Raw genomic sequence first — 19699 nt, forward strand, 5'->3', positions numbered from 1 at the left:
TCAACGCCAAAAGTATATCTCCCATAAAAAGTATATCTCCCAATATTAATCACTGGCTTCAAAAAAATCTGGGACCTGTGCTTTGAATAGAGGAAGCTCTTGCAAGGTGAAGTGTACTTCGCCTCTTAATAAACATATCCTAGGCTTAGGCCAGAGTCACACTTTATAACGCAGCCAAGTGCTATGCGATGATTTATCACATAGCACTCAGCCCAATATTATACGATGGGGCAGCTCAGATCAGTGACTATTTTGTCATGTCGATTCAGCAGGAGAGAACAATCTCAGCATGCTGCAAGTGGCAGTGAGACTCAGCTCACTCGCACCCATACAAATCTATGGGTTCAAGTGAAACATCGCACTGCACTCTGATATCACCCAAGTGCAGTGCGATATATGCCAACAGCAGAAATGGAGAAATTACTTTGTCTCCTCCGCACCTGTGCTCTGATCCTGTCATGCGACAGGATTGGAGCACAGTTGCATGACACTGCTCCTGCTCGCAGCAGAGGGCCATCAGCATATATCGGATGCTATTCGATATTGTGACTCCAGCCTTAATGTCTGGCTTCCAGAGAAGATCGTTGCTGTAATCACCTGGTCGCTGCAGGAGGTCGCTACTTCAATGGACGTTGAATTGTCAGCTCTGTCTCACTTCCCCAGTTATAATTAATCCCATATGTTCTCTGTGAGGGTTATACGTCCCCTCTTTGGAGATGACTTTATGGATTTTAATTTAATTACTTGTGACAGCACCCATCACAACTTTTATTTATTTATTTTTTTCAAGCAACTTTCAAGTGAGTAAGATTTATTATCTGGCTACAATGACACCTGACAAGCTCATTGGGAATAATCCTATGTGTTCAAAAGATGCATTTTGATCAGTAAACCGGATTCAAAAGAGCAAAAACAAAATTGTTATGTAGATTTTATTCAAACCTCAAAGAAGGTCTCAGAAAACAGACATCAGATTTATTAAAAAATAAGGCACCAGTGTGCAGAAGAAAATACACAACTACTATAAAAATACATTGACATTTAAAGAAACCCATGAGAACTACAGCACAAATTTACCGGGGGTAAAGTCAGTAGTAGAGACAGGAAGGAGTGACACAAGAGGTAGTGTCCTACGTTAAGCCACGATCGCCTGCAGTTTACCGTACCGAGGTCAGGAATTAAGGACAGGGCATGGGTGACCCTATAAGTATGTACACCCTGGGTCAGCAGATCAGAGGTTAGAAATGTACCATTCCCTTCAGTAAGTGTATCCAGGCAGAAAGTGTGGCTTTGCCATGAATACACATCCCTGACTTCTCTGGACAGAAAACCTTAATAAATGTACATTAGAAGAAAACATAGTGCAAACATAAAACCGTTCAGGCTTAGCCAGTCAGCACCAAACGGGACCTTTCCAGTACCGCAAGTTGGAGTTACTGTTATCTGACATTATCCAGGGATAAGAGGACCATCAAAGCAATCCCCATTCACACGGCCAAACCATGGGTCTCCTTCCTCCAGCTAAAAGGGTCACGTACGGTTATGATGCAGTTAGTTCAGGTGACAAAACCCATAACCGGGCCGGAAAGTGCGGCTGTAATATGGATGAGCCACATGAAAGTCAAGTACATCCTCACATGAGAGATTCTGTCTTAAGGATCTGGCCTCCTCCAGAGTCTTAAATGCATGAATTTGGGGCTTAGAATAATTTTTTGCAATTAGGTTTCATTTAGATTTTTGCACAGTTTGTGTTCCACAGACTTGGTTTCCCTGAACATTGCTGGATGCAGTATGAGGCTATGTGCACACGCTGCGGATCCGCATCAGTGTTCCATGAGTTTACAGTACCATGTAAACATATGGTAAACAAAATCTGCAGTGCACATGCTGCAGAAAATACCGCGCGGAAACGCAGCGGTTTATACATTCTGCAGCATGTCAATTCTTTGTGTGGATTCCGCTGCGGTTTACACCTGCTCCATAATAGGAATCCGCAGGTGTAAACCCGCAGGCAGAATCCGCACAAAAACTGCGGTAAATCTGCAGTGCGGTTTACCTGCGGATTTATCAAAATCAGTGCGGGAAAAAAAAACGCAAACCATTCCGCAGCGTGTGCTCATAGCCTAAGTGAACTGAGAATCCACCTGTGAGCTCGTAACTCTCATCTGTCCATCCCTGAGCTCTTCTCCGCTGATCAATGACCACCTCAAAGTCCAGCTCAACTTCCATGTGGTCTGTATTCATAAAATCAGAGAGAAGTTGGCTTCCGGGCCAGATTTCCTACAATTTTAATTCTTAAGTGGTATCACTGCTGTTTGGATGAAATATGCAAATTTCTTCTGTTCCTAATTGCTATTTTTTTTTTTTTTTTTTTTTTTTAAAGACCACATTTACATCTAATGTCCACCTGAAAAAGAAAAAAAAAAAAAAAAAAAAAAAAAATGGGATTTTACCCAACGACTTTCACAGTACCAACTCACTCGATATTCTTTTACAGGATCCCGCGGCAAATCCTTCTCTGGACGTACGAGGCTTATACAAATCGCTCTTCTGGTATCGCGTGTGATGAGAGAAGATCCGTCTAAGCAAGCCTTAAGAAGCCACACACTAATCTCAATAGCGTTTCGGAAACTTACAAATCAATTATTTTAAAATACAAATTCATTCTTGTGATTAAAACTACTGATAACGTCAATAAAATGGAGTATGTCGCCATTTGCTGCTCAGTCCGCTCTAAGACGTAGCCCCTGACTCTAGTATGGCGGAGGGAGAGGGGGAAATGATATTCTGCTGGATATCTTGGAACCTCAGGAGTTACAGTTAAGAGCCCAGTGAGATCTGTTACCAGTAGGATAGGATTTTTATTATAGGCCTTGGTATAAACTGGAGTGTTTAGTACTTTCCCTCCATTTCTCCTCTCTACAGGGTGTACGCGCTGTTCATGAGACACTCTTTGTCATCAATGGGGTTCCACATGGCGCGGAAACCTGCCGTCTCCTGATTCCTCTTCGTCACCTTCACAAAGAACAGGATCATGACACCGATCAGGATGGCAGCAAGGAGGGCAAGAAGGATGGGCAACACCACAGCTAGGAGAGGAAAAAAAAATAATTATATAGTACAACTAAACGGCACATCAGATCAGGCCTGTACTAGAACATTTCCAATAAATTCATGGTTTAACCCCCTTCATGACCGGGGGATTTTTCGCTCCCCTCCTTCCCAGAGCCATAACTTTTTTATTTTTCCGTCAATTTGGCCATGTGAGGGCTTATTTTTTGCGGGACGAGTTGTACTTTTGAACGACCTCATTGGTTTTAGCATGTCGTGTACTAGAAAACGGGAAAAAAATTCCAAGTGCGGTGAAATTGCAAAAAAAGTGCAATCCCACATTGGTTTTTTGTTTGGCTTTTTTGCTAGGTTCACTAAATGCTAAAAATGACCTGACATTATGATTCTCCAGGTCATTACGAGTTCATAGACACCAAACATGACTAGGTTATTTTTTTATCTAAGTGGTGAAAAAAAATTCCAAACTTTGCTTAAAAAAAAAAAAAAAAAAATTGCGCCATTTTCCGATACTCTTAGCGTCTCCATTTTTCATCATCTGGGGTCGGTTGAGGGCTTATTTTTTGCGTGCCGAGATGTTTTAATGATAGCATTTCGGTGCAGATACGTTCTTTTGATCGCCCGTTATTGCATTTTAATGCAATGTCGCGGTGACCAAAAAAACGTAATTCTGGCGTTTGAGTTTTTTTCCCGCTACGCTGTTTAGCGATCAGGTTAATACTTTTTTTTATTTGATAGATCGGGCGATTCTGAGCGCGGCGATACCAAATATGCGTAGATTTGATTTTTTTTATTGATTTATTTTGATTGGGGCGAAAGGGGGGTGATTTAAACTTATGTTTTTTTTATTTTTTTCAAATTTTTTTAAACTTTTTTTTTTTAACTTTTGCCATGCTTCAATAGCCTCCATGGGAGGCTAGAAGCAGGCACAGCACGATCGGCTCTGCTACATAGCAGCGATCTGCTGATCGCTGCTATGTAGCAGAATTGCACGTGTGCTGTGAGCGCCGACCACAGGGTGGCGCTCACAGCGACGGGCAATCAGTAACCATAGAGGTCTCAAGGACCTCTATGGTTACCATTCACAAGCATCGCCGACCCCCGATCATGTGACGGGGGTCGGCGATGACGTCATTTCCGGCCGCCCGGCCGGAAGCGGTAGTTAAATGCCGCTGTCTGCGTTTGACAGCGGCATTTAACTAGTTAATAGGTGCGGGCAGATCGCGATTCTGCCCGCGCCTATTACAGGCACATGTCAGCTGTTCAAAACAGCTGACATGTCCCGGCTTTGGTGCGGGCTCACCGCGGAGCCCTGCATCAAAGCAGGGGAGCCGGCATCAGACGGTATAGTACGTCCGATGCCGGTAAGGGGTTAATTAACGAGAAGTGTTGCCAGGTCAGAAGTGACCAATTATTGCCATTTTATTCCTGCTGCTCCTCCAAGTATTGTTTTCTCGTGACATATTGTACTTTATGATAGTGGTAAAATTTATTTGATATGACTTGCGTTTGTGGAAAAAAACAAAACCTGAAAATTGGCGAAAATTTTGCAATTTTCAAACCTTTAGTTTTTATGCCCTTAAATCAGAGAGATAAGTCACACAAAATAGTTAATAAATAACATTTCCACGTCTGCTTTACATCACCACAATTTTGGAAACAATTTTTTTTTTTTTTTTAGGAAGTTAAGGGTTAAAAGTTGACCAGGGATTTCTCATTTTTACAACAAAATTTGCAAAACCATTTTTTTTTGGGGACCACCTCACACGAAGTCACTTTGAGGGGCCTATATGACAGAAAATGCCCAAAAGTGACACCATTCTAAAAACTCCACCCTTCAAGGCACTCAAAACCACATTCAAGAAGTTTATTAATCCTTCAGGTGTTTCACAGGAATTTTGGAAATGACACAGGTATATACACTTTATACAGGGGAGATGACACAGGTATTTACTATATACAGAAGAGATGACACAGGTACATACCATATACAGGAGGAGATGACATACAGGTATATACTATATATAAGGGAGGTGACAAACATGTATATACTGAGGGGAAAATGAGAGGTGTGAGGGGAAAATGAGAGGAGTCAGGGAAAATAGTGGAGTGATCGGAAAATGACAGATGTGAGGTTGAAATGACAAGTGTTCGGGTATGTGCACACATCAGGATTTTTAGCGTTTTTGCGGAATTTCGCTATAAAAACGCTATAAATCCGGTCAAAAAACGCTAACATTATGCATCCTATCATTTAGAATGCATTCCGCATTTTTTGTGCAGATGTTAGCATTTTTTTCCGCAAAAAAAACGCATTCCGCAAAAAATCCGGACATGCTCTATCTTTTTGCGGATTTCTAAGCAAAAAGGACATTCCGGAAAAAAAAAAAAAAAATTCCGCAAAAAATCCGCGCAAAAAACAAGCAGATTTCTGGCAGAATTCTCAGGATTTTGTCAGGAAAAAATCCTGACGTGTGCACATACCCTTAGGGGGAATGAGAGGAGTGAGGGGGAAAATGAGAGAAGTGAGGTGCTATAACTAACCACAGATATTTACTATGCCCAGGCAACACCGGGCTCTTCAGCTAGTATGTATATAAAAAGTGTTCTTAACTCTGCAGCCGTAGGTGGATTTGAAAACAAAAAACAAACACTGAATACTCAGGGGAGCAACAGAAATAAAATAAGAACAGAAACTGACTACTTATAACCTGGCCACTTCATTCTGGGGAACAGCGGGAGACTGATCAAAATTCCGGCTGTCGTAGAAAACCAGCTCTACACTAGGACAAGCTCTACGGGGAAATCTGAAAACTTTTCTTTTTTGCACACTCACTTAACAATAAACCAGATACTTGTTATATATAGTGGTGAATTGCTGCACTAATTGCCTGTTATGGGATAGCACAATGTAAAACTCACCAGAAAGGGAGTGATGCACGACACTGTGGTCTGCAAATTCATCATCATCTTCTGAAATACAAAGAAGCAGAGCATTAACAAGCCGATCATCCAATCCAGCTAATGAGTCCAGCTAATGGCTGAAGACACCACCAGTACCTGTGCGGCCGGAGCACATATTCTTACATTCCGTCTCCGTCATGTAGTTGTTTCTCTTGGGTTTGCAGCCGCCAAACACAAATGTTTGGCATGTGCCAGTTGAAGCGTCATAGTACCATCGCTTGAAGGCAGCGCGACACGGTCCGGTATAGGAAGGAGCAGCGCAGTACTCTGGGGGCACAGAAGGGAGAGAGGACACATCAGCCATATTCTCAATGCATTACATGTAGCAATGCTCAGGCAGTAAGTGGCGTGTGCTATAAATGTGACATTGCCACACAAAAAAAAAAAAAAAAAAAAAAAAACCTGCACAAAATTGATCAGACGAAGAGCTAAACTTTTGTTTTTGGAGCAAGATGATTTAACCCTGCTTATGTTCTCCACAGCATATTGCCCCATGTAAAAACAGGATGTGTGCTGCCAACAACATATTTTACATGCACGGAGTTATCCGATTACCCTTCGTTCTGCACACATAGATCGGTGGCTGGCCGGTTTAGTTTGGCCAGTAAATTACTGCCAGGTGGCTACGTGCAGTCCATTAGGTGGTCATTTAAAGGCTGCGATTGTGTCATCTTAGGCTAGACGGCCTAAAGATGTGCTACACTTGCCAAACAGCATGAGCCGTATCAATGAGTTAGGTGCATTTTAATGCGCTTTAGTCTAAGATAGCGCCATCTAAATATTTAGACGGCATTCTATAGGAACATAATACACCGATAGTTCTGAGACAATCCGTTTATACTGCAGATACTTATGGGTACAAATATTTCTTAGCAAATAGCGTACCTTTAAAGTCTCCTTTTTCAGGAGAGTGGACTTTCGCAGGCTCTGGCTTTGGTGCTAGAAAAAAAAAAAAAAAAAAAAAAAAAAGGGGGGGGGGGGGGGGGGAAAATCAATATCCAATAGTGATGGAATAGGCAGTAATTATAGTGAATGCATTACTCAGAGGACCCACCGTCTGCGGTACACTTGGCCATACAGTCCTGCTCAGAGATATGATTGTTGGTAGAGCCGCCGCAGCCGCCATAGATGAACATCTGGCAGGACTGAGACTCCACATCATAATACCAACGAGTGAAAGCAGCTCTGCAGTTGCCGGTCACACCGGGCCCTGAGCAGAATTCTGTACAGAAATAATCATCATTTAGAAAGAAATATTAAGTGGTGCATGAGGCAAGAAAAAAAAAAAAGTGGAGAAGAATCAGAAAAACTTACCTGGAACAGTTGCAGCTGACCGAATAGGTTCACTGTGGGGGGCTTCCGTGTCATTGTGCTGCACCCCTACAGAATAAAACAAAATTATACTTGAGAGCCAACTACCAATTAAGTAAATCAGGTGATGTGCATCTCTGTAATGAGGAGGGGTGTTGTCTAATGACATCAAAACCTTATATAAGGTGTGATTAATTATTAGGCAACTTCCTTTCCTTTGGCAAAATGGGTCAGAAGAGAGATGTGACTGGCTCTGCAAGACCTTCACAATTTTGGACTTTTCAGAGGGATGCAGCAGTCTTGAAATTGCCAAACTTTTGAAGAGTGATCACCGAACAATCAAGCGTTTCATGGCATATAGCCAACAGCGTCACAAGAAGCGTGTTGGGCAAAAAAGGCGCAAAATAACTGCCCGTGAATTGAGGAAAATGAAGCGTGAAGCTGCCAAGATGCCATTTGCCACCAGTTTTGCCATTTTTTAGAGCTGCAACATTACTGGAGTAACAAAAAGCACAAGGTGTGAGATACTCAGGGACATGGCCAAGGTAAGGAAGGCTGAAAAACAACCACTTTTGAACAAGAAATAAAATGTCAAGACTGGGCCAAGAAATATCTTAAGACTGACTTTTCAGAGGTTTTATGGACTGATGAAATGAGAGTGACTCTTGATGGGCCAGATGGATGGGCCAGAGGCTGGATCAGTAAAGGGCAGAGAGCTCCTCTCCGACTCAGATGCCAGCAAGGTGGAGGTGGGGGACTGGTATGGGTTGGTATCAAAGATTAACTTGTGGGACCTTTTCGGGTTGAGGGTGGAGTGAAGCTCAACTCCCAGACCTACTGCCAGTTTCTGGAAGACAACTTCTTCAAGCAGTGGTACAGGAAGAAGTTGTTATCGTTCAAGAAAAACATGATTTTCATGCAGGACAATGCTCCATCACATGCCTCCAACTACTCCATAGCGTGGCTGGCCAGTAAAGGTCTCAAAGAAGAAAAAAATAATGACATGGCCCCCTTGTTCACCTCATCTGAACCCCATAGAGAACCTGTGGTCCCTCATAAAATGTGAGATCTACAGGGAGGGAGAACAGTGGAACAGTGTCTGGAGGCTGTGGTGGCTGCTGCTCGCAATGTGGATTGCAAACAGATCAAGCAACTGACAGAATCTATGGATGGAGGCTGCCGAGTGTCATCATAAAGAAAGGTGGCTATATTGGTCACTAATTTTTTGGGTTTTGTTTTTGCATTTCAGAAATGTTTATTTCTAAGTTTCGTGCAGTTATATTGGTTTACCTGGTGAAAATAAACAAATGAGATGGGAATATATTGGTTTTTATTAAGTTGCCTAATAATTCTGCACAGTAATAGTTACCTGCACAAACAGATTTCCTCCTAAGATAGCCAAATCTAAAAAAAAACCACTCCAACTTCCAAAATTATTAAGCTTTGATATTTATGAGTCTTTTGGGTTAATTGAGCCATCAAGCAGGTCTAGGCCGCCATGGAAACCTGCCAACTCCGCCATTTAAATGTCGCTTTCAGAGACTCACACCAGCAACTAAATGGTTAACAGCTGCAGCCACAACTGCGCTTTGGCCGCTGCTGTTAGACATTGATGGCGGCATCTGCCAAGTGTGGAAGGAGATCAGTTCCTTAGCCCCCTCCACACTTGTGGACACGTGTCAGGGATATTTATTTGCGCCCTAATGAGGGAAGGGGTTAAACAAAAGAGTTTAACACTGGTACGTTTATACTCCTAAAAATAGTTTTTAGCAAAAAACGTGTTCGATCTTAAATTGGGAAAGAAAAATAAATAAAGAGTGGTATTTAATTGGGGATGTTACACACTAGTGATCATGTCATAAGTCAGTCCCCTGCGAGTGTGCACAGCTCACTGCTGTGGAAATACCTGCATGCCCCATAAAGGGCGAGGCCACAGCGTCACAGGTATGTGGAGCGCCTCGTTAATACTTCAAGTGTCACTCACCTTTTACACCCTGACATTTATTCATGCATTCTTCCTCCCCGGCATGGTTGTTCAGGTTAACAGGACAGCCTCCATAGGTGAAGTTTTTGCAGGTCTCTGACTCGGCGTCGTACCACCATCTGACAAAATATGCCCGACACGGCCCGGTTTCCTTTTGTGGCAGGCAGAAGTCTAATGCGGGGGAGAAATAATGAGCAGCGTGGTTAGATCATGAACTCCACATGAGTGGACACCTCAAAAAAACAACACAACCCCCACACATCTGCATGTTTTCCTCAATATCTGACATGAAATCAGAATAAACCTTTCCTGTTTTAAGTCAATTAGGATTACAATAATCTATATACATAATTGTCTAAAGGTACCGTCACACATAGCGATGCTGCAGCGATACCGACAACGATCCGGATCGCTGCAGCATCGCTGTTTGGTCGCTGGAGAGCTGTCACACAGACAGCTCTCCAGCGACCAACGATCCCGAGGTCCCCGGTAACCAGGGTAAACATCGGGTAACTAAGCACAGGGCCGCGCTTAGTAACCCGATGTTTACCCTGGTTACCATCCTAAAAAGTAAAAAAACAAACGCTACATACTTACCTACCGCTGTCTGTCCTCGGCGCTCTGCTTCTCTGCTCTGGCTGTGAGCGCCGGGCAGCCAGAAAGCAGAGCGGTGACGTCACCGCTCTGCTTTCCGGCTGACCGACGCTCACAGTCAGTGCAGGAGGAGAGCAGAGCACAGCGCTGGAGGACAGACGGCTGTAGGTAAGTATGTACTGTTTGTTTTTTTACTTTTAGGATGGTAACCAGGGTAAACATCGGGTTACTAAGCGCGGCCCTGCGCTTAGTTACCTGATGTTTACCCTGGTTACCAGCAAAGACATCGCTGAATCGGTGTCACACACGCCGATTCAGCGATGTCTACGGGGAGTCCAGCGACGAAATAAAGTTCTGGACTTTCTTCCCCGACCAGCGATCTCCCAGCAGGGGCCTGATCGCTGCTGCCTGTCACACTGGACGATATCGCTAGCGAGGACGCTGCAACGTCACGGATCGCTAGCGATATCGTCTAGTGTGACAGTGCCTTTAGGGGTACGTCTGTCCTTCTGTCACAGTAATTCGTTCGCTGATTGGTCTCGGCAGCTGCCTGTCATGGCTACCGCAACCAATCAGCGACGCGCACAGTCCGGAAGAAAATGGCCGCTCCTTACTCCCCGCACTGACTGCCCGGCGCCCGCATACACACCTCCACTCACAGGGTTAATGCCCGCGGTAACAGACCGCATTATGCCGCGGGTAACGGAGTGCCGTTACCGCTGCTATTAACCCGGTGTGACCAAGTTTTACTATTGACGCGGCCTATGCAGCGCCAATAGTAAAAACATCTAATGTTAAAAATAAAAAACGATTATATACTCACCTATGCCGCCTTTCCCGCTCCTCGCGATACAACCGCCACGTTCCGTTGGCACAGATAGTCTGGCAGAAGGACCTGCCGTGACGTCACGGTCATGTGACCGCGACGTCATCATAGGCCCTGCGCGCCTGCATGAGCAGGCTGGGACCAGAAGCTGCCACCTGTACCTCGCACAGGCGACAGAACTACAAGGGGCCCTCGGATCGGAAGGTGAGTGTTTATTTTTTTAACCGGTGACATACGTGGCTGGGCAATATACACGTGGCTGCGTGGACATGCATATTCTAGAATACCCGATGCGTTAGAATCGGGCCACCATCTAGTTATTAATATTTGCCAAATGCTAGAATGAGAGAAAATGTTTTAAGGCATTTTATTACCTACTGCAAAGTCAAAAGTTGACATACCCTAAGATTACTATGCCTTTCCACATTTCTGGACTGGAAACTTCCGAAAGGATTTTTTTTGGCAACATCTGAGTTATTAGAAACACACCTGTGGGTGTATTTTAATGCACACCTGAAGCACACTGCTTCTTTGTGTAGCATCATGGGAAAGTCAAGAAATCAGCCAAGATATCAGGAAGAGAACTGTGGACTTGCACAAGTCTGGTTCATCCTTGGGTACAATTTCAAGATACCTGAAGGTGCGTAGTTCATCTGTACAAACAATTATACGCAAGTACAAACAAGATGGGAATGTCCAGCCATCAAACCGGTCAGGAAGGAGATGGGTTCTGTGTCCCAGAGATGAACGTGCTTTGGTCAAACATGTGCATATCAACCCAAGGGCAAAAGACCTTGTGAAGATGATGGCAGAAGCTGGTAAGATTGTGTCAATATCCACAGTGAAACGAGTACTGTATCAACATGGGCTAAAATGCCACTTTACCAGGAAGAAGCCATTACTCCAAAAGAAACAAAAAAGCCAGGAACTTTATGTTTGCAAATGCACACAGGAACAAAGACCTTATTTTTTGGAGACCAGTCCTGTGGTCTGAAAAATAAAATTGAACTTTTTGGGTATAATGACCATCGTTACGTTTTGAGAAAAAAAAAAAAATGGAGATGCTAGGAAGCCCAAGAACACCATCCCTACTGAGAAACACGGGGGTGGTAGCATCACATTGTGGGGTTGTTTTGCTGCAAAAAGGACTGGTGCACTTCACAAAATAGATGTTATCATGAGAAAAGATGATTATGTGGCAATACTGAAGCAACATCTCAAGACATCAGCCAAGATGTTAAAGCTTGGGCAGAAATGGGTCTTCCAAACGGACAATGACCCGAAGCATACTGCCAAAATAGTAACAAAGTGGTTTAACCCTGCTGTTCTGTTCGGTCTGGGGAGACCTATTTTGAACTTTGGTATTTTTTGGGGTGTTCAAGATGCGGTTCTGAAACTTGTGGTTGATTGACTTAAATGAGGATGGGTCGGTCGGCCACGGGTTTCAGAGCCGCATCTTGAATATTTTAAAGAATATTGAAGTTCAAAGTCGGTCATTTTTGACCAACAGAACAGCAGGGTTAAGGGTAACAAAGTCAATGTTTTGGAGCAGCCATCACAAAGCCCTGATCTCAGTGCTATTGAAAATTTATGGACAAAGCTGAAGAGGCCGATGCGAGCAAGGAGACCTACAAACCTGGATCAGTTACACCAGTTTTGTCAGGAGGAATGGGCCCAAAATCTGACCAACTATGCGAGAAGATTGTGGAAGGATATCCCAAACATCTGACCCAAGTCATTCAGTTTAAGGGCAATGGTACCAAATATTAATAAAATGTATTACTACATTTTTTTTCTCAATAGAAAACACACAACATACAAGTGTTTGGCAGCACAATCACTGGACTGAGCTGGTGGATCAACCCAACCTACAATTTGTGCCACAACAAACAAGACCCAAATAGCTACAATGCGAGGACAGCGGCCTGAAGATTGTCCTGGGCCTTGATGATCTACAGACAACCAAGACTACAGAGAACTGCAGGATCAGGCTACAAGGTTTGTAAGTAGAGAATAACCGTGCCGACACTTTGGTCTGCATAGGTGCTGTATACACAAAAAAGAGATAATACAGGACATGCTTATTACATACGATTTACTGGCTTTCTTATTACTGATGCATCAGAGTATTGGTAGTAGAAGTGCCATCACTGAAAACTTCACTGAACAACACATCCAGAACTCTGTAAGTCTTAAGTTCCAACACAACAATGTTTCGCAGGGGGCTGGGATGTGCCCCACGATGAATGGTGACACCATTGTACAAGGAACAAGACAAGTAGGCCAGATTCCCTAATTCCTCCAACACAAACAGGACAAACAGGTTCCATCTCTGTGCTGATTAGATGTCTGCAATAGGAAGGGCCGGGTGCAGCAGGAAAGGAGACATCCACAGACTTACCCCGGGGACAGCAGGCGGCAGACATTGGGGGGCACCAAGTGAGGACCACACCCTGTACAGAACACCTTCCCTTCTGGTGGGGCATTTTTTCCCCCCAGAATCTATCAGAGTTAAAGGGTCTGTCGGCTTAGTCTCCACCGCACACCGTCGGACCTGTAGCCATTGGACTCATGGGCACACACGACATATGAGGAGGACATCTCTAAGGGGACCAGCTTCTCCCAACACAATTCACATGTCAATGCCCACAGCCCCATCTGCTCACAGAAGAGTTCCATACAGAATGGGACGTCCAGGACAACATCGTACACCTTTCTCTCCAAATCATCACATTACATGTCAGTTTATTTCTGATTTTTCATAAGAGGCCAAGATAACCAATAGTCAGGACTCCTGTGTGCAGTGCAGAATGTGTGCGGTGCCAAAAGAGCAGCACAAAGAGCCCCCTCGTGGCTCCAAAAGCCAGAATCATAATGGTCTGTACCCCCCACAAGGTGCCCCTGAACAGCTGGACTACAGAACTCTGCTGGTACAATGTGGTATTGTTGGGTGCATCTGGTATGAAAAAAAAGAGACAATATGGGGGCCATAATAAGCCTAGGGGTGTAGAGATAGGAATGCCCCCCCCCCCAAAAAAAAAACAAAAAAAAAAAGCACTAAAATGTGTCCATGGTGGTCCATTGCAATAGGCAGTAGACTATAACCTATCCGAATGTTTAAGCCATCAATATCAAAATAGTGGATGAGCCCTTTTAGGTTTGGTTGAATCAGCCCTATGATTCTGAATCATTATTAGTGATGAGCGAACATGGTCAGATAAGGTGTTATACTTAGGTGCTAACCGAGTGTCTTCTGCATGACCGAACAATATGCTTGAGTCCCTGCGTCTCCATGTCATGAGGCTGCCAGCCGCAACACATGCAGGGATTTCCTAACAGCTGCGAGACATGGGGCCAAAGGCACTCGAACATATTTTTTGATCTTGCTTTAGACCCTCAATTAGCAGCAGAGCATGATAAGCCCTTATCGAAGCACATTCGCTCATCATCACTAATCATTATCTAATGCAGTGTTCCCCAACTCCGGTCCTCAAGAGCCACCAACAGGTCATGTTTTCAGGATTTCCTTACTATTGCACAGGTGATGGAATTAATGCCTGTGCATGTGATGCAACTATCACCTGTGCAATACTAAGGTAATACTGAAAACATGACCTGTTGGTGGCTCTTGAGGACCGGAGTTGGGGAACACTGATCTAATGTGTACAGACAGATCAGACGCTGCCAGACTCCAGCTTATTCCCCTCTGCTCACTAGTGGCCAGGGAGCTATGGTATGTGCAGCGCAATGCGGTGCAGATCACCCCTCCTCCCACCTCCAGGGGACCCAGATCAGATCCCCCCCCCCCACCTCCAGGGGACCCAGATCAGATCCCCCCCCCCCCACCTCCAGGACACCCAGATCAGATCCCCCCCCCCCCACCTCCAGGGGACCCAGATCAGATCCCCCCCCCCCACCTCCAGGGGATCCAGATCAGATCCCCCCCCCCCCACCTCCAGGGGATCCAGATCAGATCCCCCCCCCCCCACCTCCAGGGGATCCAGATCAGATCCCCCCCCCCCACCTCCAGGGGATCCAGATCAGACCCCCCCCCCCACCTGACCCAGATCAGATCCCCCCCCCACCTGACCCAGATCAGACCCCCCCCCCACCTGACCCAGATCAGACCCCCCCCCCCACCTGACCCAGATCAGACCCCCCCCCCACCTGACCCAGATCAGACCCCCCCCCCACCTGACCCAGATCAGACCCCCCCCCCCACCTGACCCAGATCAGACCCCCCCCCACCTGACCCAGATCAGACCCCCCCCCCACCTGACCCAGATCAGACCCCCCCCCACCTGACCCAGATCAGACCCCCCCCCCACCTGACCCAGATCAGACCCCCCCCCCACCTGACCCAGATCAGACCCCCCCCCACCTGACCCAGATCAGACCCCCCCCCACCTGACCCAGATCAGACCCCCCCCCCACCTGACCCAGATCAGACCCCCCCCCCCCACCTGACCCAGATCAGACCCCCCCCCCCCACACACACACACCTCCAGGGGACCCAGATCAGATCTCCCCCCCCCCCCCCCCCACCTCCAGGGGACCCAGATCTTCACCACTCCTCCCTACAGGGGTGCTCTTGGACTATTTCCATGCAGTCAGCACATGACTGACTGCTCCCGTCCTTGGGCAATGATCTCAGCATCACGACATATGGCCACCACGTCTATGCATTGCCTGGAGGGTAAGGTGAACCATCAAGGAGAAAGTAGTTTAAAGAAAAAAAAAAAAAACCATTTAGAAGCCTGATAAACCTTTATAGGACCATTCCTATCTCGTACATTTAAGGCGTACCCACAGCACATGAAGTAAAGGTACAGTCTATGTGAATCCCACCGATACGACCGCCTCAGGAAAGGGGCCCCACTCTGCACTGCTGTCACAGGCGAGGGCACATTCATTTGCATGGCACCAAAAAAGTCACTTATGCACCGACAGCGGTATTTATGTGATATCCTATGGATAGAGGTAAGTGATGGGAATACACCATTTCGATACTTCAGTTGGACCCCTGCTGTGGATGTGCCTGCCCCTTCCAGGCTGTACTGGCGCAAACATCCTCCAACACTAAATACTTGACAAGTATCCTGTCCAAACCACCCACATCGGAGCTTGAAAAACAAAAAAAAACAAACAAAAAAACAAACATTGGCTAAAAGTTTCACAAAAAAGTGGTCACTAGATGGCGCTGCTCCATGGCTCCAGCACCACAGCAGAGGAACAGAGCAGTCACACAGGTCGGAGGTATGCAGCTCTGCCCATCATTAACCAAGGTGCAAAGACAGGGAAAAAAAAAAACAAGGCACGGGCGTCAGTTATCATACCAGGGCTGCTCCTGGGTAACATATAGGCCATTTCCGGTACTACACAAGGTACACAGAGCCCCCCTTTAAACAGAAAAATAGGGACTGCTCTGATTCAGCCAATCAGGCTTCAGCTTTCATTCCCCAAAAGGATAAAGAAACAAGAGTTGCACTCTGATTGGTTGTTACTGGTGACAACTTTTAAAAGTCCTGCAGGTGATGGGGCCCTAGTATTTCTAGGAAGGGGGGACTCTGGTGACACAACCAAGCTGACCCCTTTAAGACCATGGCCGCTGGTATTGGTTAGAGCCGTTTCTACCATCTAATGTGAATTGGGCCTTGATTAAGCAAAAAAAAAAAAAAAACCCTTTAACTTAAAGGCCCCGGGTGACCTTCCATCATCACAATCTGATACTCATCCCACGGAGACGTGAAGGTGGCAGTTCTGGACAACCCCTTTAAGTAGATTGGAACAAGAATAATTTCTGACGGAGGGCCATACACCCCAATAAGACACTCCCGTTAAAATTCATATTTGAGCACCAAAAATGACTAATATCACTACTATTTGTTTTTAGCGCCACTTAAAGGGGTTTTCCAGGATTTGTAAACAATATCGTCACGAGGAGGGAATGTGTGTGACGTCATCTCCCGTCCCGACACCGCAGGGGACTCAGTGTTTATAAACCCGCTGTGAAAGTTACAGTAAAGTGACTGCTCCCCCCCCTAGCAGGAATGGAAGCTTCCATTACCGTCCAGTGTGGGCTGCGCCCCGGCGTCCGGCCTCCGGAAGGTCCTAGCGCCCTCCTGCTCGCTCAGCTCGCACATATTGAAGCCTTTGACGTTACACCGGACCAGGTGGCACGTCCCGTCGGAGATTACAGCCAGGTCACAGCCGTCAGTCTCACAGCAGCGGCTCCAGCACGCCCGCTCGCCCTCCTCATCCTCGGTCCTCTCCAGCACTTTCACCCCAAACTGAGATGGATGCTCCAAATTTCCCAAACCGAACCCCTCCACCAGCTCGTAACCGGCACAGGGCAGCTCGGTGTCGGCTAAAGCCAACGGGACTAAGAGGACGAGGAGTCCGCGGACCCAGGCCGTCATCGTGCGGGTCACCGTCCGTGCGTCACTCCGGTGCTATCACGTGACTCACAGATGTCGCTCGCTCTCCTGCGCCGCGGTCACTACAAGTCTCTAACCGAGGGTTACCGGGTTTCCTCACTAAGCCCCGCCTCCCTAATGACGTTCACAGGTAAAAACAAATACTCGACCAATCCAGTTCCTGACCACGCCCCTGTCCAAACAGCACAAGGTGAGAAAAGCGTCCAACCCCGCCCCCTCGGCAGGAGATTCTCACAGGTGGTTTAGACACGCCCATTCCCTACCCGCGCTCAGGTGCGGAGGAGGAGGGAGCGGCCGCCATGTTGTCTCCCTGTTTACCTCATGCTCCCTCCTCCTCCTCTTTGCTTCCTGCTTTTCGAGTGAAACTGGTTTATGGGAGGCAGTTTCAGTTCTCAGCAGGACTGCTCAGTATTCAGTGTCATGGTGGTGCCCAGATAAGCCACCATGTGTCCTGTGGGCAGAGCAGTCATTGTGCTGACAGGAATCAGGCCTCACTGTAAGGAGGACATGGGGGGTGTAATAGGATCATTGTCTGTACAGTGTCACACATAGGGGTATATTACCACAGACCGCCATGTCCGGCCGCGGGGTCTTCTGACCCAAAACCACACATCATCATGGCATGGCTAGCCCCCCCCACCATCCCCTGGTAATGCTGCCTCCTGGATGATGGTGGTCAAAGAGCTAGCCCCTCATCACCATACCCTGGTGATGCCCCGTGGATGATGGTGGTCTCAGAGCTAGCCCCCCACCATCCCCTGGTGATGCTGCCCCCTGGTTGATGGTGGTCTCAGAGCTAGCCCCCCGCCATCCCCTGGTGATGCTGCCCCCTGGTAGATGGTGGTCTCAGAGCTAGCCCCCACCACTATCCCCTGGTGATGCTGTCCCCTGGTTGATGGTGGTCTCAGAGCTAGCCCCCACCACTATCCCCTGGTGATGCTGTCCCCTGGTTGATGGTGGTCTCAGAGCTAGCCCCCCACCACTATCCCCTGGTGATGCTGCCCCCTGGTAGATGGTGGTCTCAGAGCTAGCCCCCACCACTATCCCCTGGTGATGCTGTCCCCTGGTTGATGGTGGTCTCAGAGCTAGCCCCCCACCACTATCCCCTGGTGATGCCGCCCCCTGGTTGATGGTGGTCTCAGAGCTAGCCCCTCACCATCCCCTGGTGATGCTGCCCCCTGGTTGATGGTGGTCTCAGAGCTAGCCCCCCACCACTATCCCCTGGTGATGCCGCCCCCTGCTTGATGGTGGTCTCAGAGCTAGCCCCCCACCATCCCCTGGTGATGCTGCCCCCTGGTTGATGGTGGTCTCAGAGCTAGCCCCCCACCACTATCCCCTGGTGATGCTGCCCCATGGTTGATGGTGGTCTCAGAGCTAGCCCCCCACCATCCCCTGGTGATGCTGCCCCCTGGTTGATGGTGGTCTCAGAGCTAGCCCCCCACCACTATCCCCTGGTGATGCTGCCCCATGGTTGATGGTGGTCTCTGAGCTAGCCCCCCACCACTATCCCCTGGTGATGCTGCCCCATGGTTGATGGTGGTCTCAGAGCTAGCCCCCCACCATCCCCTGGTGATGCTGCCCCATGGTTGATGGTGGTCTCAGAGCTAGCCCCCCACCACTATCCCCTGGTGATGCCGTCCCCTGGTTGATGGTGGTCTCAGAGCTAGCCCCCCACCACTATCCCCTGGTGATGCTGCCCCATGGTTGATGGTGGTCTCAGAGCTAGCCCCCCACCATACCCTGGTGATGCCATCCCCTGGATGATGGTGGTCTCAGAGCTAGCCCCCCACCACTTTCCCCTGGTGATGCCATCCCCTGGATGATGGTGGTCTCAGAGCTAGCCCCCCACCACTATCCCCTGGTAATGCCGCCCCCTGGTTGATGGTGGTCTCAGAGCTAGCCCCCCACCACTATCCCCTGGTGATGCCATCCCCTGGATGATGGTGGTCTCAGAGCTAGCCCCCCACCACTATCCCCTGGTAATGCCGCCCCCTGGTTGATGGTGGTCTCAGAGCTAGCCCCCCACCATCATCCCCTGGTGATGCTGCCCCCTGGTTTATGGTGGTCTCAGAGCTAGCCCCCCACCACTATCCCCTGGTGATGCCGTCCCCTGGTTGATGGTGGTCTCAGAGCTAGCCCCCCACCACTATCCCCTGGTGATGCCATCCCCTGGATGATGGTGGTCTCAGAGGTAGCCCCCCACCACTTTCTCCTGGTAATGCCGCCCCCTGGTTGATGGTGGTCTCAGAGCTAGCCCCCCACTACTATCCCCTGGTGATGCCATCCCCTGGATGATGGTGGTCTCAGAGCTAGCCCCCCACCACTATCCCCTGGTAATGCCGCCCCCTGGTTGATGGTGGTCTCAGAGCTAGCCCCTCACCATCATCCCCTGGTGATGCTGCCCCCTGGTTGATGGTGGTCTCAGAGCTAGCCCCCCACCACTATCCCCTGGTGATGCCGTCCCCTGGTTGATGGTGGTCTCAGAGCTAGCCCCCCACCTCCATCCCCTGGTGA

At 47.7% G+C, this 19699-nt stretch overlaps 1 protein-coding gene across 1 annotated transcript; it reads right to left on the bottom strand.

Annotated features, from left to right (window-relative positions):
- Nucleotides 1-918: 918 nt before the first annotated feature.
- On the bottom strand, nt 919-17288 carry SPINT2 (serine peptidase inhibitor, Kunitz type 2). Its single transcript, XM_069746787.1, has 8 exons — nt 16816-17288; nt 9329-9499; nt 7348-7413; nt 7088-7255; nt 6919-6972; nt 6130-6300; nt 5992-6042; nt 919-3089 (listed from the first exon to the last, which is right to left on the bottom strand). The coding sequence occupies exons 1-8, from the start codon at nt 17165-17167 to the stop codon at nt 2920-2922; spliced, it is 1203 nt and encodes a 400-aa protein (XP_069602888.1). The 5' UTR covers nt 17168-17288; the 3' UTR covers nt 919-2919.
- Between the last annotated feature and the right edge of the window lie 2411 nt (nt 17289-19699).

Source organism: Ranitomeya imitator, chromosome 2 (assembly GCF_032444005.1).
Source record: "Ranitomeya imitator isolate aRanImi1 chromosome 2, aRanImi1.pri, whole genome shotgun sequence".
Taxonomy (NCBI): domain Eukaryota; kingdom Metazoa; phylum Chordata; class Amphibia; order Anura; family Dendrobatidae; genus Ranitomeya; species Ranitomeya imitator.